This window comes from Macrobrachium nipponense, chromosome 44, assembly GCF_015104395.2.
Source record: "Macrobrachium nipponense isolate FS-2020 chromosome 44, ASM1510439v2, whole genome shotgun sequence".
NCBI lineage: Eukaryota > Metazoa > Arthropoda > Malacostraca > Decapoda > Palaemonidae > Macrobrachium > Macrobrachium nipponense.
Window position 1 is genome coordinate 42,576,209 of NC_087221.1, and position 19,285 is coordinate 42,595,493.

Sequence of the window (19,285 nt, forward strand, 5' to 3'; positions counted from 1 at the left end):
AAAAAAAAATGATTGGCAGGGCATTGCAGAATTTCTTCAGGATCATTGTCCACAAATTTTCCCACAGAAGGTATGGAAAAAGTCGAATCTGCCATCCACTATTGAGTTTTGGCTACGAATTCTGGGGAAAACTCGAAAACCATAGACTTCCAACCTCTAAATGCTGCACCACATGACAGACCACACAGCAGATCACGAGTTAAAGAGGGGTAACAGATGCCAATATAGTTCCCTGCGTACACTAATTTTCAACTTTACCGGTTTCCAGCTGGTGCCAAGTTATTTATCCTAATGTTAAGACCGAAGGTTTGTTTCGTATATGAACAAACACTAAATTCTTGACCAAACTATAAATGGGGAACAGCCTGAACTGTCTTTGGAAATGGAGAATAAAATCAGAATTTCTCTTCAAAAATTTATTTAGTACTTAAGCCTTTGGAACAACCAACGATTCTTGCCAGTCTTGTACCTGAAAGAGAATAAAAACCATTAGCACAAATTTTGACAAACCACTGACACAACAGACAATCTGAATCAAGAGCATTTCAAATGTTTAAGAACCATTTACGATGGTCAACAATATTTACGTTTGTGATTTAGTGAATCACGTATTTGGCACAAATAGTTAAAATTTCCCAGTATTGATCTACTTTGATCGCCAACCTGGAAAATTTAAATTAGAATAGTATACAATTTGGACCAAGGCTAGAACCTATTCATAGACACTTTTATAAAGAAATTTTACCTAACCTCAAATAAGGACATTCCAAGCGAAGAACATAATCATAACCATAAATGGACTTTGCCATGACAATCACAGGTTCAGTAATTTAGTTATGCAATTCATAGGGCCAATTCTACAACGTCCCATCCATTTCATATACATATATACTATATATGTTAAGTCCATATGACTAAACCCCAGATTGTACTAATTTATACTTTAGTGCAACACTTTAAATTATGGAATTTGCCATGAAAAACACGGTTCAGTTATTGAGTAATGCAATTTTCATCGAGCCAATTCTACAACAAAACACCATCCATTTCATAATATTAAATCCATATAACTGAAACCCAGATTGTACCAATTTAAATTTTGGTACATCAGACTTCAAATTACATACACACAACTAATTAATTTAACTTTTTGTACCAATTTGTACTATAAGGTACACCAGAAAAAAATTTGCAAACAATACTAACAAGAAGTCTAATAATCAGGCAAAAGGCATAAAATGAGACGCGATCAGCCATTCAGTGCATTAGAATTGGGGCAGGTAGCAAACCTTCATGTGGTGTCCCAGTTAATCTAAATTATTAGACTAATCGCTGTACCACGTACCCTAACCTGGTCCAACCCTCAGCCTCTTGGCAAGATGAGTAAGCTCACAATTATCAGCTTCAATGTAGAGGCCTTTCAGTAGCGAAGGCAGATATGCTCACTAACCTGAAGGCCAATGTACTGTGCATCCCAGAGACTCACACAGATCATAGACTGCCTAAAATACCTGGCATGGACTAATTATCTCCCACCAACATCCAATCCAAGGAAGCGCAATATATGCTAGTGAGAAATTTATCATCCAAAAAAGTAGAGACCCACCCAAGGATGGGCTGGAGATCCTACAAGTGGAAGCTGAACACCTAAACATCATTTCAGTCTACAAACCCCCTCCCCCCTCCTTTCTCGTGGCCCCAGGTCAATATCTCTGACAATACGCCGTCTCGTGGTTGGGGACTTCAATAGCCACAACACTGGGGTTACGATAGCGCCAACCACGATGGTGAGGTAGTGGAGGAATGTGCCCTTGCTAATAACCTTACAATCCTGTATTATGCAAAAGATGACACCACATTTCAAAGAGCACAATGGAGGAGGGGATACAATCCGGACCTGGTATTTGTCTCTGCTAAATATCACCAGCTGTTCTCAAAAGAACAATTATGAACCCAATACCAAAATCCCAACATCAAACTATCCCCCCAAAGCCGATTGGGAAAACTTTTGCAACCATTATACCTAACCCAGGGCGATATGACAACTTTCAATTACTGGTAATAGGAGCTGCAAAGGATAACATTCTCAGGGGCTGTACAGATTTGTACATCCCTGGTCTCTAAGATCAAAACAAACAAATATATCAAGAGCATATACAGTATTACAATGATGATTCTTTCTCTGAAAACATCCTGGAGCTTGGATAGGACTTACCATCATCACTATGCCATGAAAGATGCAAATGCTGGCAAGAAACTATCACAAACATCAACATGACTCAACAGTGAAAAGGCCTGGAACACTGTCAAAAAGCTTAACTCAGAAGTCCAGCACCCAGCAAATGGAAAGACCAACAACCAAAACAGGGAGAGGGGATATCTAAAGAAAATGAAGCAGAACATGCAACACATCTTGTCAGTGACGATATATTTGAACTGTTTAACCATGAAAAATTTAATCAGCTATGAAATACGGAGAAAAGGCTAGGACTTGCCTTCTTGCTCTTTACAATAAATGTGCATTAACATACCGAATCACAAGGATGCAAAGAGCAGCAAGTTGTGGCCCTTCTTAAACATGGTAAAGATCCAAGCTGACCTAAGAGCTACCGACCAATATCCTTACTTTGCATCACCTACAAACTTTATAAATATATAATATCCTACCTATCACCCCCCCCCCCCCCCCCACACTGAAGAGCAACTAACACCAGATCAAGCAGGCTTTCGACCTGGACGATCATGTTGCAGTCAGATCTTGAACCTAACTAAATTTATAGAGGATGGGTTCAAGAACAAATTACAGGCCATGTGTTCGTCGATCTTACAGCTGCCTATGACACAGTCAACCACAGAGCTCTTCTCTTCAAGGTAGCCCAAATGACCCAAAACCCCACCATTGTGTGCATCATTGGATCACTCTTACAACACAGATCTTTCCATGTGGAAATGGTCAGCAGGACAAGTAGGTGGAGAAAACAGACAAATGGTTTCCAGCAGGGTTCTGTATTAGCCCCATTATTATTATTATTTAACCTCTCCACAAATGACCTACCACAACTCCAGGACATCCAGAGGTTTATATATGCTGACGATCTCTGCATTGCAACACAGTCACGGTCATTTAAAACCATCAAAGAAAGACTGACAAGGGCACTCAAAGCAAACCCCTTGAAAACCCAGGTATGCCCATTCCTTCTGAACAACCACCAGGCATACAGAAAACCGAAAACAAAATGGGAAAACTAGGAACTGGAAAACAATCCGCATCCAGTCTACCTTGGTGTCACTCTTGATAGAACACTGACTTTCTAGGAGAATGATAACAAGCCCAAGAGAAAAAGTGGCCAACAGAAATAGCCTCCGAAGCAAAATTACATTCACCAAGTGGGGGACACATGCAAAACATTTAAAGCAAAAGCCCCTTCTACCATGTTACTCCACTGCAGAATATTGTGCTCCTGTGTGGGACAGACCAAGCCACGCTAAGAGTGGATATCGAGCTAAATAGAGCCTACCGACTAATCACTGGCACACCGAGTGCAACACCCCTGCCAGCTGTGTGTAGACTAGCCAGTATTGTACCATCTAACGTCCGTCGAGATGCCATGGCTAGAAAGGAAAAGACCAAACAAGAGCAAATGATCCCAGGCACCCACTCTACAACCATCTTGAAACAAGACGTCTGAAATCACGCATGAGCTTCATGTCAGTGAGAGAACTAGAGCCCCAAGACCTATAAAAATACAGACGGCAGAAATGGAGAGAGAGCAACAGTCAGACTACAAATAATGCCTTCCCCGACCCTAGAGACGACCTGCCCTGTGGATTCTCCCTCACCAGAATTAAATGGGTCACCCTGAATAGAGGAATAACAGAACTTGGTAGGACAGGGGATAACCTCAAGAGATGGGGTCACACAAATGTTTCTGGATGGCCCTGCAGGGAACCAATCACAACTAGTGTAGCTGCCCCTTAAGGCCAACTTGTTCAGACATGGATCTAAGAACAGCAAACGACACACACTCCAATAGGTAATACAATGGTGCAATAAGATACGATGATGAAGAGTGCATTAGAGAAGAAACAAAAGGTTGGAGTGACTGGAAAATTAGATTAAAAAGGAAGCAGAATAGATCAAGTGTAAGGCTAAAAAAATCAATGAAGCTAGCGGCCAAAGAGAATGTGCAAAAAAATCTTTAAAACAATAAAATGCATTTACATATTACAGTGCAAAAAATCTTTAAATCAATAAAATACATATAGAATTTAGGCAAAAGGCCAAGCACTGGGACCTTGAGGTTATTCAGCGCAAAGGAAAATTGACAGAAAAAACATAATTGTTTAGAAAGGTTAACAGGAGGGAAACCTTGCAGTTGCACTAGGAATTAATTGTTTAGGAGATGGTGGAAAGTAAGATGGAAGAAAGAGAATATGAACAGAAGTACAGTAAAAAGGGACACTGCAAAGAACCTCAAGTACTGGCCCACAGTACACTTCTTAAGGTGAACTGATGGCATACCCTCTATGGAATAGAAATACGGCCAGTATGTTTGTTTTACCGAGCAACACCATATATATATAATTACCTCTCTTCAAGCTTATTTTTAACAATTCTGCGGATCCTTCTCCTCTTGCCAGGGTCCTTGTGGGCTTCCTTGTTGATCTTTGCCTTATCAAAGATAATATCCGAAGCTGTGTAACGGGTTGGCATAACATGCTTAAGATTCACCACCTGCAAAATGGAGTCATTTTAATAAAGTGTGCAAGTATTCAATTACATTAAACTACTGCTTGTTAAAGTTTTGCTTCTAAGATGTCTAGATATTAACGTTGCCCAGTGAACAGCCAGGAAACATATTAAATCAACACACTGCTTAAATCTAAAGTATGCAAGACATCCCAAGTTATACTGAAAAAACTGGCACTCCTGTTGGAACCAAAACATTTTGAAATCCTTTGCAAACCATGGATGGCACATGCACAGATTGTCCTTGTTCATGTCCAATGAATACATTCTGGACCATTAAAAAAGTCTGGCAGAACTAAACAGCACCACTTTCCATGTATACTTATCCTTGTCAATACTATCCCAAAAAGTCTTAAGTACTGGCGAGACTCTTACCCTCAGGTACACCAAGTCACCAGTTAAGCCTAAAACATTTCCCCATGATACTACAAATTAATCAAAATTTTACACCTAAAATCTTAATTGTCACTGACATTTCAAAATGTACCATTTTTATATGTAAATCAGTATGCAAAAGCAAGTGTTCTGATTGACTATCATACTCTAGAAGTGTTAAGCTTCATGTCCAAAACCCTACACCAGTCAAGCACATGTCAGATCTGTACCATTTAGGCTATACTGTTTTGTGCCTCTTATGTTTCATTATCATTGCTTTACCTAACCACCTGTCTAACCTTACCTCGTGCATTAAAAAACCTTTCAGATGAGACCTATGTCTTGTTTGCATACATGTACCGATATCTAATGTTACGCTGTATATTACTTACATTACGTACAGTTTATGAACATTAATGTACATTTGCTTTAGTATTATTTTGTAAAAGAATGACATTTATTTTCCCATTGCACGTACTGTAAGACCACTATTTCATTATGCATCGTGGCAACAATGTAATTAGGTGTGTCGACGCTGCTTTTCTTTCCGCCGTATGCATATTCGGTCATTGTTCAGTGGTCACTGTAGTGACAAGCATGGACCTGCTTCCCGCTGCTATCACATTGATGTCCGTATATCTTCATTATACAAGATTTTAAAGAATCTACGAGTTTGATTTGTCACCCTTCATTCCATTTCTTGCATGGATGTATGTGGCATTATCTCACACAATACAGATTTAATATTCCGTGCTAATTCAAAGGGTCAGATTTATGCATTGTGCATTACCAATGACCTACAACTGGAAATTTTTTAAATTCTAATTTGGGGGAAATTCTTTCCTTACAAGTAAGCTGTAAGATCTAACAAATACATGCTTTTGCTACTACAAGTCTAGGTATAAAATACAAAAAAAAAAATAAATAAATAAATAATCTCCAATACCTTAATGAACAAATACCAAATGCAAAATAAAATTGTACTCTTATATTATGCAGCTGGGTCTATTTTACTATAACATCTCTATTGCATAAAATGACAATAGTTCCCTTCAGGACCTTTATGTTTACTAGAATTATATCAATGCCAATTTACGAACAAGTACAGTAAAAGGCAGCAGCTGTTAATGTATAAGAGCACATACAGATCTCTCTCAACTCAAACTGCATAGGAAATCAGTATATGCTGTGAGTAACCAACCTTAACAGTTAACTTATGGAAGTAACCAGAAAACCAGCTACGTTTGGAAAATATCCTATTGTTAAGACCGAAGGATTGTTCTACACTTGAACAAGATTATTATAAACCAAGTTATGAGAGAGAGTATACAAAAGTTAAGGGATGGAGAATCTACTAAGTTAGGAAACTTTTGGAAGTTGAGATTCAGCACTGATTTGTTCTAAATGAAAGCCTTAAACCTAATTTGACATGAAAATCCTGAGACCTCTTACCTTAACAAAAGGCTTAATCTTAGATCTCCTAGCAATTTTCTTCTTGCTCATCTTTTTAGTGACTTTGCGTGGGTACCGCTCGATACCCGCTACGAGGGCATGCTCGTAAGGGCGGTCTTGCGTTCCGTCCTCATTGCTTTTAATCACTATTGCCTTCTTGCCGGCATGCCTTCCACCCAACAGGATGACCACACGGCCAGGTTTGTACACCTTCACCATGGTGCTGCAAGATAAAACCAATGATTAACTCATCATCATAGTTCTGAAGAGAACCAAAAATATTAAGCTATTATGCCAGCAAAGTTATACAAGATAATACCAACAATTGACAATTATAAAGAAAGGTTACCATAATCACAACTCAGCCCTATGCAATACATATAAACATTCCTACATAATGCAGTATATCTAATACACACACTGCATGTCTCAAAATCTAATGATTTCTAGCAACACTTCTTTTTTAAAGAAAGAGAATAAATATCACTTAACAAAAGGACACGTTGACAAATGTGTAAACTCAAAACTTCTAAAGAGAAACACAAATATTTTGCTATTCAACTGTCACCAAAGTTCTACAAGTCCATAGTCACCAACCTTCTACAAGATCAAGAAACAGAATTCAGCTTAACACAATAAAATTAAGTCTCCCTTTAATATAGTAGTAAATCTTTTATATGTCATTTGGGCATATTTTCTCTCTACAATTGCTCTCTGGTAATGGAACTGTTTGCTGATGCTATCTTTCTCTCAAACCTTTGAATCAGTCTGTACTACTTTTCCTCTTCAGGCAACCTTCTCAGGAATAAGGAAAAATTATCAGACAATCTCCAATAATTTTTCCTTATTCCCGAGAAGCTTGCCTAATGAGAAATAGTAGTAGTAGGTATAGATTGATTCAAAGTCTTGACAAAGATGTGTAGTTCCAACAAACACTATCAACTTTAACTTATATAAAAAAAGTTACAACGGAAAGTTACAGCACTGGAAAACTAGACTAGATTAGTTTTCAACTAATATGACATGAGACACTAACCATCCTAAATGCCAATTACTGCAGATTCTTACAGTTCCTGAAGGATTTCAATAACTGTAAAAACAGTATTATGCTACAATTTACTTGCATGACATATTAGAAGAAATTTATAACAGCACATGCAACTTTGTGTATTTATCAAACCACAAGTTTAATACCTTTAATGGTCTGGTTTAACTTATTTTGTTTTGTGCGCTGTTTATTTTGGTATCACATCTCCAAAACAAAACACAAGTTGTATGCTAGCATATTCACATATGGCCATAATGGCAAAACTGTTTACTAAACCTAGCATTCAGACTTTGCTTTACTGACATAACCCCTATGCCTATGCTATAGCACACTACAGCCTTCTATGGCTCCACTACTAACTACATTTCACTGAAACTAAAATGAGACTGTACTGTTAGCCATAAGATACCACTAAATCTGATAGGAAGCGACCCAAGTTTCCGATTCCTGTTGGTATTTGGGGTTACATGCATTCTATATCCCCTGCATGACAGATAAGTTGTCTATAAGGCACATAAAACTAGTTGTTCCTAACTTAGACTGCGAAGTTGCTGCAACAAGTTCATTTGCTTCTAGGTTACAAATAATTATGGTATTTACTAAGAAGGAACTGAGCCTTGTCTAGCCTGGGGATAATTTGGTAGTCTACCCTATGAACTATAAGCTACCAATACAAACCACTGAACAGCCTATCATAAAAGTTACATGGGCTGGATATGACTAAGGTACTGACTACATAGCCAATTTTGTGGCAATTATCAGAAAAAATAGCCGGTACCGTATATTGGCTTTAAACCTTCACCAATAATTATCGTCAGAATGGTGACTTCATGAGGCTCCACCCACTTTCGCCTCGTTATAATTCAGGATAACACTGAAGGCTACCATGGGCATTGTTGGATTAGAAAATTTAACTTCTGGCTATAAAAACTAATTTCTCGAGTAGTTGTAAGAAGTACTAAATGATCCTCAAGGATCCCAGCAGTTGGCCTAAACATTTAATTCATGTATATTACTGTTATACTGTTGCGGCACTACTGCTACAGTAGTATTACTACGCTAGCACTGATACCCCAACCATATCTATGTATCGTTCCGCCATTCATAAAGTCTTTGGGTTTCAGAGCCGATGGAATTTCTGTCTGGTGGATGGGCGGGGCAACATTTAGTCAAAAGGTGTTTGTTTACCTTGCTTACGTAATGAATGTTTTTCGACTCTTGGCTCGTAATCATTGGCCATGGCGTCGGCTTGATCATTTTTACGCTATAAAAATTAAAACTATCGGGTTTAGGTTATTGCTAATGCTGACAAAATTTGTGTGTGGTTGTAAAATATACGTATGTCAACTTTCAGCTACATCCGATGCTTTGACAAGGAGCAAAGTCCAAAAAACCGTGTTACAGAGACCCTGAATCTCATACATACGTAGTAGGCTAGGTTAATTGTAAGTTAATAACCTTACTGGGAACAGAAGGTATAATACACTAGCCCCCTAACCCTTCAGCGTTCCCAGGAAACAAGAGTTTAGCAGTTGTGGCACACACAACATGAATTGCTATTGACCACTCAAGTTTAATAACTAGTAACCTACCCTAACCTTCAATACCTTAAGCATGAGTACTTACAAAATAGGAATTGGACTAAGACTAAACTAAACCTATTACAGGTTCTATACAATGCCTTATGATGGGTTAGGGTACATCTGAACACACAAATGTGTAGGCCATTAAAGGGAATTCCTACAAATGGAGGGCTAAGATGGCCTAGGATAATGGAGCCTTAGGCTGGGATGGGAGGATTAGGCATCTGAATTACAATTATCCAATTAAGAAAACAGTTTACGTGCAAAATAACATACGAACTGGATATTGGTACGGCAACCGTACACCGATCGCGGTAGATATTGGTATGGCAGGGAACTGCGCATGCGCGAACCCTTGTTTACCGCCTCAGGTATATCAGTGACAGCAAGAAAAATGGCGACGGAACACCATGAACCGCGAAATAATACATTAGTTTTCGCCGAAAAATATTTTTTCAGGCTTTAACGAGCTGAAAAAAAGCCATAGACATCTATGAAGACTCAAACCTTTCAAAAATTGTATATACATAGGTCACGAATGATCGAATCGGCCCTGAAAATAACTCCGACAAGGAGATTCAAAGAGGATTAATCTGCCCCACATCGGCAGTTGTAAAGGGCCGCGCCTTTATTCACTTTACAATATACTTTTAATTCACTTCATTGGATATTGCATTTGTTGAAGACGATAGAATTTACCAGCTGGTGAAATGGCAAAATTAAACAAAAGTTTCAGCACTATTCCGTTAAAATTGGGATAGTTTTGTTATTGTACCACAAAAAAGCGGGACAAAATTCACAAAAGCAAAAAAAAAAGGGGGGGGGACATTTTGCTAACAAAAAAAAAAAAAAAAAAAGGACAATGTTCAATAAGCCAACCTCTGGTTACATAGGGTAAAAAAACTGCATGGTACAAGGGGTGGTGTACCATGTACGATCAATGTGTACAACCCCAAGAAAAGTACATTATAACACGTCCTGACACCGGAGTAGAGGTCTTTAGCTCCGTTTCTCACCAACGATAAGTCGCGTCTGATGCCCATCTCCAATGTTAGGACGCCTTATAAAGTACTTTTTTTGGGGTTGTACACATTGATCGTACATGGTCCACCCCTGTACCATGCGGTTTTTTACCCTAATACAGTATGATTAGCAAACTGGTAAACGGATACAGCTAACTGCCATACTTACAGCAAGTCAAGAGCGCAATACAGCACCATTGACAGAATCTGCTGTATCCCCCCCCCCCCAACTGTTAGTTGTAGGCAGGAAGTCTGAAATTAACGCATGCGCAATTCACTGCCATACCAATATCTACCACGATCGGGATACAGCTGCTGTACCAATATCCTGTGCCAATAAAATATGACAATTAGGCTATACTTTCAAAACAAAAGGCTAATTTAAATGTCCCTTGGGAAGGCTAACCCTTTACAAAGGTAGGAACATTAAACTGAAGGGGAGGGGGGATAATCTAATGTACAACTATCCCCATTCCAAAGGTTACGATACATTAACCAGCTCCCACTTTGCCCCCGAGGCCTGAACCCCCAATATGTCCAGAGAAATTAGCTACGACATACCTAAAAGGTTACAATAATATAGTAGGTATACAATGCATTTCAATACTAAGTTTACGAGAACATTGGTAAACGTGGAAATAGCCAAGTTAGGTTGGCACTGACTAAGATAGATTGGGATACGATAGAATAGCCTGGCTTACGATAAAATTGGCTACACTGCAAAGATTAACGTAAAATAGTTTGGTTAAAATCAGTTACGACAAAATACGATACAATGAACTTCATATTGAAAACGGTAAGGAAACCTTCCATTACTTTGAGCAACCGGTGACCACTAGAGACCAATTTACTGTAAATAAGGAGATAACGCAAATTCACGCCATAATGGGACCCCTTATCGTATAAATAACGAGAAAAACAATTATAATAAGTAAATAAATATATAAATGTGGAACCACATGCGTAACATGACCTCCAAAAAGGTTGAACGATCTTGAAAAGCCTTCAACGTAATACTAACTATAATTGTTAATTTATCTGCAATATGCAGCCATTGCAGAGTTTACATCGTATACTACAATTAAATTTATAAACACATTAACTAAGAATACTTTAAATTTATTCAATAACAGACACTTTAAAATTCCAGCAAGGTGGACACCGCTTTGTTTACATCCCCAAGAAGACATGATTACAATCCCCTCAACTTTATTTTCTACCATCTTCAACAGATCCTTCATTATATTATCGCAAAACTATACCACAATATCACAGAAACTTTTGCGTATATTTCTACGCGACACACAGCAAAGATGCACTCGATTTACGTCGATATGAGGAAGAATTTCACAAAGGTCTTCTCTACTTACACGGTGGTTTGATTAGAGAAAACAGAAAAGGGAGACGATGGCAACAATTCCGATGCGGATGGTTCTTTTTCCTAACAAAATTTAGAATTTTGGGCTTTAAAATTTTTATTTTGGTTCTAATCAAGTATTAATTCTATTTATAAATATTACATTAGACGTTTAATGTCAATATATATGCATAAAATGAGGTATTTTCATTTTTTAATTTCTACGCTATCTGGTCGTCTTTAGAACAGCTCTCTGAAAATGGTTCAAGAATTGACGATCGTCGTAGTTTTGAGTATTGAGCGACGTTTTCATTGTATTTACAAATAGACAACAATATATTTATTCTCATGATTAAATTATATATTCTTCAGGTAAAATCTATTTAATTCGTCTTATATCGTAAGGAAAACTTCTCCAGCTTTATAAGTAAGTTTATCGTAGCCACGAATGACTAGTTCTTCATTTTCATTAATGCTGACGAACTGATTTATCCTATATTTCCTATTAAATTTCTCTATACATTCTAACTTATTTATCTATTTATCCATTCTTCATCGTCACTTCTTTGTAAGAGTTGTGTATCATTATTATTAAGCATAAGTGACCACAAGGAAAAGTAAAGATGTGTTTTTTTTTCTCTCTCTTATTGTTTGTAAATGTCATATCGAAAACAATGGGAAATAACTTACAAGGTTTTTATTTATCATATGTTTGGAATACTGAATCGTGTACAAATACCTTTTCACTCTCAAGTAACAATAAATTTGATAAAGATGGAGATTTTTTGGATGAAACCAATGAGATTCTTCTACATTCTCTTCGCAATTACGTAATATTGGGATGGAAAATAAGAACTAAAGCTCCAAATACCATTCTTCATCTAATTCTTCTTCTTCTTCTAAGACAGGCATTCGAAAACCTTCAGATGAAAGCATCTGGAACTACTACCGGTTGTTTTGGAATCTTGCATCTCGAACCATCAGCTTATAGACTATAGGTCTACATATTCATATCCTTCTCAAGATCTTAGTCTATTACTTCTTTTTTTTAAATCATAATCATCTCCTTATCGGCGTCAATGACCTTCGATGTCAGGATGCCAGAAAACTTCCAATCATTCATTCATTTTCGCAGAAACTGAGCCCATCCCCAACGCAGGCGGCGTAAGCAAGGGCGTGAGGGATGTAATTCTGCTCGTAGACACCCGTAAACAGGTGGGAGTGAGGGCCGGTGACCCAAATTCCTACGTCACTCCCTTCGTGAGTTGAAGAGTTCCTGTGCACAGCTGATGTCTGTTTGTAGTTCTTATCAGCTGCAAAATAGAATACTAAATAGGCATTTTGTATTTTACGGTAATATTGACCAGTAACATAAATATTTGTGGCTGACTATCGAGTAATTATGAATCAAACTGTTCCAGAATAAACTGGTGGAAATTAGTAGCTTCATACAAATTTAGACTAGTTCTTGAGCTTCTGGGTAAATAATACATTTATCCATTAATGGTGATTATTTACATGTGAAATTTAAAGAAACATTTATTTGATGGCATTGCAGATAGCAAATTTGGAGAAGACAGGATATGTAGGCCTATATATAATGGCCCAAGTGCTAAGATTAATTCCTGCAACTTAGTCCTATAACCTTCTCATCAACTTAACCAAGAGAGACGTGTAAATTGGATTAATGAGACCAATAGACTCTTTATTATATCTCCATACTTACTTGTATCCACTCCAGACGGGTCTGGACGCTTGCACTCTGGAGTAATCTCGTGACCTGGCCCGGTAGCGTAGAGCACAGTTGTGTAAGACACATTGTCACTCTTGCTGACCTCACCAATTCCTGTCACGAGTAGGGTTTCAGATCATTATTTCTCTCTCTCTCTCTCTCTCTCTCTCTCTCTCTCTCCTCTCATTAAGTGGCAGATAATTTTCAACAGTAGCTAGACTTTTTAACAACTATTTTCAGTGCGAATTGCTTTAGTTTTCTGCAAAAATAGAAGTTTCCATTAGACCTACCCAAGATATCATTGTGCCTGTCCGGATACCCGTTGATAGAGAGTGAGTGGGCGTGGTCAGCGGTGACCAGGATGATAGTTTCGTCTGGGTTGGTCATATCCAGAGCTACTTGAACGGCTTGGTCTAACTCCACAGCCTCCGTCAGCGACCTTCTGGCTGAGTTCATGTGGTTTCCATGATCAATTCTGCCACCTGTGGGTTAGTAGTTGGCGACGTAAAAGATACTGCAGTAAAAGGTGTCATAAACACTTTGGCAACTTATCACACACACACACACACATCAGAAACAAGTTACACCCAAATCAGTGACTTACTGGCATCTACCTATTTGATGCTTCATGGACTTACCCAACATTCGCCAAAAATTACCTCTATATACGTACTTAAACCACTGACTTGTTTTTAAGATGTTTGGAATCTGCAGGCAACAGTTTGCCAACATGCAGTGTGGCATCACCATAGATTAGCCAAATGTATCTAGATACCTGCCTACGAAATCAGAAAACTGTAGTACGCACACAACTGCAATCTTTACTTTTAGAGGCAACCAGAGGTTTCTCACCTTCTACTAGCAAGAAGAATCCATTCTTGTCCTTCTGAAGCATTTCGATGGCCTTCTTTGTCATTTCCGGCAGGCTGGGATCCATCGCTGTGTCCCTTTCGACAGCGTAGGCCATGTGTGAATAGGAAAACAGCCCTGGAAGTAGATAAGCACAGAAAAGTGAGATTCAAAACAGAAAAAGTCAAGTATAAGAGAAACACTAAAGGTGCATCCACATTGCATTAAACAGTACAACACGTGTCAGAAACAGCAGAGACAACGCAAACATATCACAATCATGTTGAATACAAGTCAATGACTTATTGGTACTCCTTAGCAGGGCTGCATATGATTTTACCAAGAATTTACGGTCGTTGATTTGTCTTCAACCTGTCACAACTCACCCATGAGGTAATCAGTATTTTTGATGTCCACTGCATCAAGATCAGGTCTGTTCCAGACGTAGGAAGCTCTGAAACCACTGGAAGCCTTGTCTTCCTTCCAGGCATCAATAAGGTTTTTGCCATCGGTTCTGTATCCAGGCTCTCCGTCCTCAACGTCAGAGGCGTTCTCTGGAGTGAAGTGTCTCCGCCCACCTCCTAGGATGACCTGAATTGGACAAAGGGGTATGAAATTACCTGGCATATTTGAAAGATAATTTCTTCTACTACCAAGTGGTGTCTTAGCAGATGCGGTCAAGTTGAAAAGGACTTCATAATAGTGTGATATAAATCTGGACAAAACCAAATGAAGTGAAAAATAGAAAAAAAGGAAACTCCTTTCAGTTTTAGCTTGAAAAAATTCAGTGACAGGATTGAAAGAAGATGGTGCCTAGTGTCTGAAAGATGTAAACATCATCCGGATGTAAATCTTGACTGGTTTTGACTTTATATCTCAGAGGACTGATTCATGGTGCTGGAAATTTGTAATAAATACATACATGTTAGAAGGCAATGCACATGCCACGGAGAGGGGCAGACCCATCAGCGAGAAGTTACAAGAGAAAAAAGAAGTATACAATGTGTACATTACCTTGAAGTTCTTTCCCGTTTCACCAAAGATCAGCTGTTCGGCGATGTCGTCGCAAAGTTCGGGGTTCTGGTCTGATTTGAGTACCTGAAAGTTAGGTATACAAATATATAGAAATAATATAAAAGGTGAGAAGTTACTCTCAAGTTACATAGAGAACTTTTCTTGCTGGCCGGACCCGAATCAGTTTTGGCCAGTGGGTCCCTATATATGCACCAAAAGAATACAATTGTTTTAAAATTCAACTTACAGATTCGTCATCTTCCCAGTCTCTGTTGGCGGTATGGGCGTACATGGCCGAGGGTGTGGCGTGGGTGACTCTGGCGGTCGTGACCAAGCCTGTCGATCTCCCAGCGTCCTTTGGAGAGAAACATAGAAGAAGAGTTAGGACTTTTTACGATCATGTCTATAAGTTATTTCCTTACACAGGCAGTCTCCTGTTTCCGTGTATCCTATTTCTTGTTACAAGCCCGGCCTAGATAAAGGCACTGATCACAAGTCTCCTTTTGGCCTCTGCATCTAAATCATAACTTTAGCAGCCTGGTGTGAACTAAACGGGCTGCTATAAGGCAAAAGTCTTAAATTAGATTGAAAACTCCCATGAACATGTAATCTAACGATAGCTTAGCTGCATTAAATCCAGAATTCTTTACGGAAATTACCAAATAAGTGCAATCGTAGCCAATGCAGTTAATGATCTTTAATGCTGATTATGAAACGACTCCTGGAACCGTACCTGGAACCACTTAGCGATGGAAGTGGTCTGGAACGCTGGATTGCGCATGGCCTCGCAATCGTTTTCTTTCACGTTGGAGTCGACACCTATCGTTCCCTGGTTGCACTTGACGCCGTGGAGGTAGGCCGTTGCCGTAGCGGCGCTGTCTGGAACCTGGGCGTTTGCTGTGTAGGTCTGTTGGAAAAGGGGAGAATGAAACCTCTTATGGTTCTACACCAATTTTTGGGTTATTATCTTGCTGACAACGCAAGAAAATTCGAATTCAAGAAGATGGCATTTACAACGGATTCCGTTTTCGCTAAAAACGTTCTGCTTCAAGGAAGAAGAAGAGGGAGACCAAGAAAGAGATGGAAGGACTGTGTGAGAGAAGACTTACATGAGAAGGGAATTGATGAGGCAGAAGCACAGGATAGAAACAGATGGAAATGGCTCATCCGAAACGGCGAACCCATATGGAAATGGGAACCAACAGGGGAGAAGAAGAAGTTCTGCTTCAGATACAGTCCTATTGTCGATTTTGAATAAGTTGTCTTGAGGACCCACGACGAATTCGGACAATGTTGAAGAATGCACCATACGATCTACTTGCATTAGACAATAAACATCCTATTTCACATCAAAACTTTTTATTATTTGTGGTTAGAATTCATGCTAAACGCATTGGAAAACGCTTTAATTATTGAGATAGAATGGATAAATGTGTTTGAATTCATTACAGTAAGTTGAAATTACAAAACTTCTTCAGGCGTTTTATAGTAATGGAGATATTTTCAGCTCTCTTACACAAGAGCCAAATTTGAAACCTGCTGGGCCAACATATTTGAGTTTAATTTAACCATGATACTGTTCTCTCGGTTTAGGTTTGGCTAGCCTTATGCCAGCACTGGCTTTTGCTTCCAGAACAGTCTGTTAGGCACTTCCCTTAGCAAAATCAGGCCTAAAATTTATAAAAAGGATAGAAACAATTACCTTGCTGAAAGCAGAGTGTGGGAACTCTTCCCAGACAAGTTTCTCTCGTTCATAGAGACCAGTCTGACTACCCTTCAGTATCCTGGCAGCAGTGACAGTCGAGATAGACATGCCGTCCCCCAAGAAGAACACGATGTTCTTCGCCTTCGTCACCTTGTTCTTGAGCTTCAGCTGCTTCAGGAGCGTCTCCTGGGCGTCTCTCCTCCAGAAGGCCATGTCTCGTTTCAGGAGCAAAGTAAAAACACATCTCTGAAGCCTGTTTTTCGTGAAGGTTTTCATCTTTTTGGGGCAATAGTTCTAAGCCTGGATTCTCTTGTCAGTGAGGCTAGGCTCATATCAATCACACACACGCACATACACACATAGGCAGTAGAACACTTCAGGTACATCTGTTTTTAGGAACAAAGTAAAAACACATCTCTGAAATCTGTTTTTCATGAAGGTTTTCAGCTTTTGGGGGCTATAGGTCTAAGCCTGGATTCTCCTGTCAGTGAGGCTAAGCTCATGTCAATCACACACACACACGCACATACACATATAGGCAGTAGAACACTTCAGGTATTCAGGTACACAAAATTAAATCCCACCAGACATTAGCTGATCTAAATAGTGATCTAATCGGCTGTTAAACAACTGCTGTGTGTGAAAACCAAGCATAGTGGCTGAGTCACTCCTCTCTTCACCATCACAACCATCAAGTATCATTAGAATCTATTTTTTATATAAATTAAAAGGTCTATGATTATCTTAAACAATACCAAAGACATTTTTCCCTTACCTTCGCCCTGAATAGGATCAGCTGTGTTGGAAGCTCTGGTGTGGTAGCCTGTGTCACCTATAAAAAAAAAATCAAATATTTCAGAAACTTATATATTCATTGACCCTTTTGCTCTCAAATTCTTACGCGCAACAGAAAGAAGTTGAAAAGACAAGAAACGAATGTTAGTGACAAAATGACTCTTATTTTAATTATTTTCTGAAAAAATTAAATATTTCAGAAAATTACAAATTAAAACGGGCAAAAGGCAGAAGATTTAGAAACTAACGAAAAAGGGTTACTGACATACAAAAATTAATGGTGTAACTATTCCTCTCACCTAGTTTGAACTGGCGTAAGGTGTAACCTTCTGCTGTTAATATCAGCAAGGCTGTGCCAAGTATGAGTTGCTGTAAAGGCCTCATGGTTTCTCTTCGTGTCTGAAAATAGTAAATGTATAAGCTTCATAAAATTAGTTATAAGTTTATGTGTTCAGAGGCATAATCTGATGTCTAAAATGCATGCTTCTTTCAATATATTTATCTTATATTCTTTTGTATTTCCTTGTTTACTCTCTCTCTCTCTCTCTCTCTCTCTCTCTCTCTCTCTCTCCTCTCTCTCTCTCTCTATAACACACACATATTCAATAGCAACAGCTTAGAACAAATAATATTATGAAGGTGATTTTTAAACAAGCAGTTCCTATGAATCACACAATTTTGGTGTGTGCTTGTACTCAAAGACAATAGGTCAGACAGAACTTAGTGATTATATAATTATCATACATTTGCAAATTATACCCTAATTTTCTAATTTCATCTTTTTTTTTTCTTCTAGATGAGAGAATCTACCACAAACGATCCTCCTCAGGCGATCCAAACCCTATTTCTGGAGACGGTAAGAGAATTCATGGACGAACTGAACGCCTCCTATAAACAATACAATAAGCAGCCTTTATCTATATTTTTTATTGTGTTGCTAGACCAAACCATCACTGCGGTTCTACGAAGTGCCAGATATGCAAAAAATAATAATAATAAATACTCACATACTCGTATGTTGCAGCGACGACCACTGGAATACTGCACTGGAGCCGGTGACAGAATTAGACCAAAGAGAAAAATTCACGGGCTTTTATAAGCATCGCAGCCCTGGCCTAGAATTAGACAACAGGATGTTTTCGATTTAAGTCCTCAAAGGGGAAAGTAAACGTTAGCAACTCGTATCAGTCGAAAATCAGGAACAGCGACTGAAAAATAACCCCGCAGCGTCCAGGGGTATAAATAATTATTCTCGCTGACGTCTAAAAACAATGATGGTGAACTTTGTATAGAAAATTCGGGTGGAGACCCTTTCTGTATGAGATAATGTAACCTTGGTGCTGCTGTTGCTGTTGCTACATCTCTCTCTCTCTCTCTCTCTCTCTCTCTCTCTCTCTCTCTCTCTCTCTCAATAACAAAACCAATAGCTATAATAGGAGGTAATGTTGCCACAGTAGTGATAGAAAAATATTACATTTACATTTTTAAAAATCAAATCAAATATTTGTTTTTTATTTCTCTGATTAAAATTTAAAAAATAAACAAGAATGAAATCATCTTTCCTGAAAAGATTTGATAGTTTCCTTTCTTGGCGCAGCTGAAC

General features: G+C 38.6%; 2 protein-coding genes across 4 annotated transcripts; both read right to left on the reverse strand.

Annotated features, from left to right (window-relative positions):
* Window positions 1–401: 401 nt before the first annotated feature.
* Window positions 402–11,744, reverse strand: LOC135204239 (large ribosomal subunit protein eL27-like). Of its 2 annotated transcripts, none has more exons than XM_064234350.1 (4): window positions 11,601–11,744; window positions 6,578–6,800; window positions 4,590–4,735; window positions 402–469 (listed from the first exon to the last, which is right to left on the reverse strand). In XM_064234350.1, the coding sequence occupies exons 2-4, from the start codon at window positions 6,794–6,796 to the stop codon at window positions 421–423; spliced, it is 414 nt and encodes a 137-aa protein (XP_064090420.1). In that variant the 5' UTR covers window positions 6,797–6,800; window positions 11,601–11,744; the 3' UTR covers window positions 402–420. The 2 variants fall into 2 exon arrangements, with proteins under 2 accessions (XP_064090420.1, XP_064090419.1); XM_064234349.1 differs by lacking the exon at window positions 11,601–11,744 and adding an exon at window positions 10,400–10,443.
* A 528-nt stretch (window positions 11,745–12,272) lies between these two features.
* LOC135204241 (alkaline phosphatase, tissue-nonspecific isozyme-like) lies at window positions 12,273–19,007 on the reverse strand. Of its 2 annotated transcripts, none has more exons than XM_064234352.1 (12): window positions 18,694–19,007; window positions 17,982–18,081; window positions 17,663–17,719; window positions 16,885–17,102; window positions 15,916–16,089; window positions 15,430–15,537; window positions 15,183–15,266; window positions 14,555–14,759; window positions 14,172–14,306; window positions 13,610–13,801; window positions 13,314–13,433; window positions 12,273–12,900 (listed from the first exon to the last, which is right to left on the reverse strand). In XM_064234352.1, exons 2-12 carry the CDS (start codon window positions 18,064–18,066, stop codon window positions 12,707–12,709), a joined length of 1,572 nt encoding a protein of 523 aa, XP_064090422.1. In that variant the 5' UTR covers window positions 18,067–18,081; window positions 18,694–19,007; the 3' UTR covers window positions 12,273–12,706. The 2 variants fall into 2 exon arrangements, with proteins under 2 accessions (XP_064090422.1, XP_064090421.1); XM_064234351.1 differs by having other exon boundaries at window positions 18,690–19,007.
* Between the last annotated feature and the right edge of the window lie 278 nt (window positions 19,008–19,285).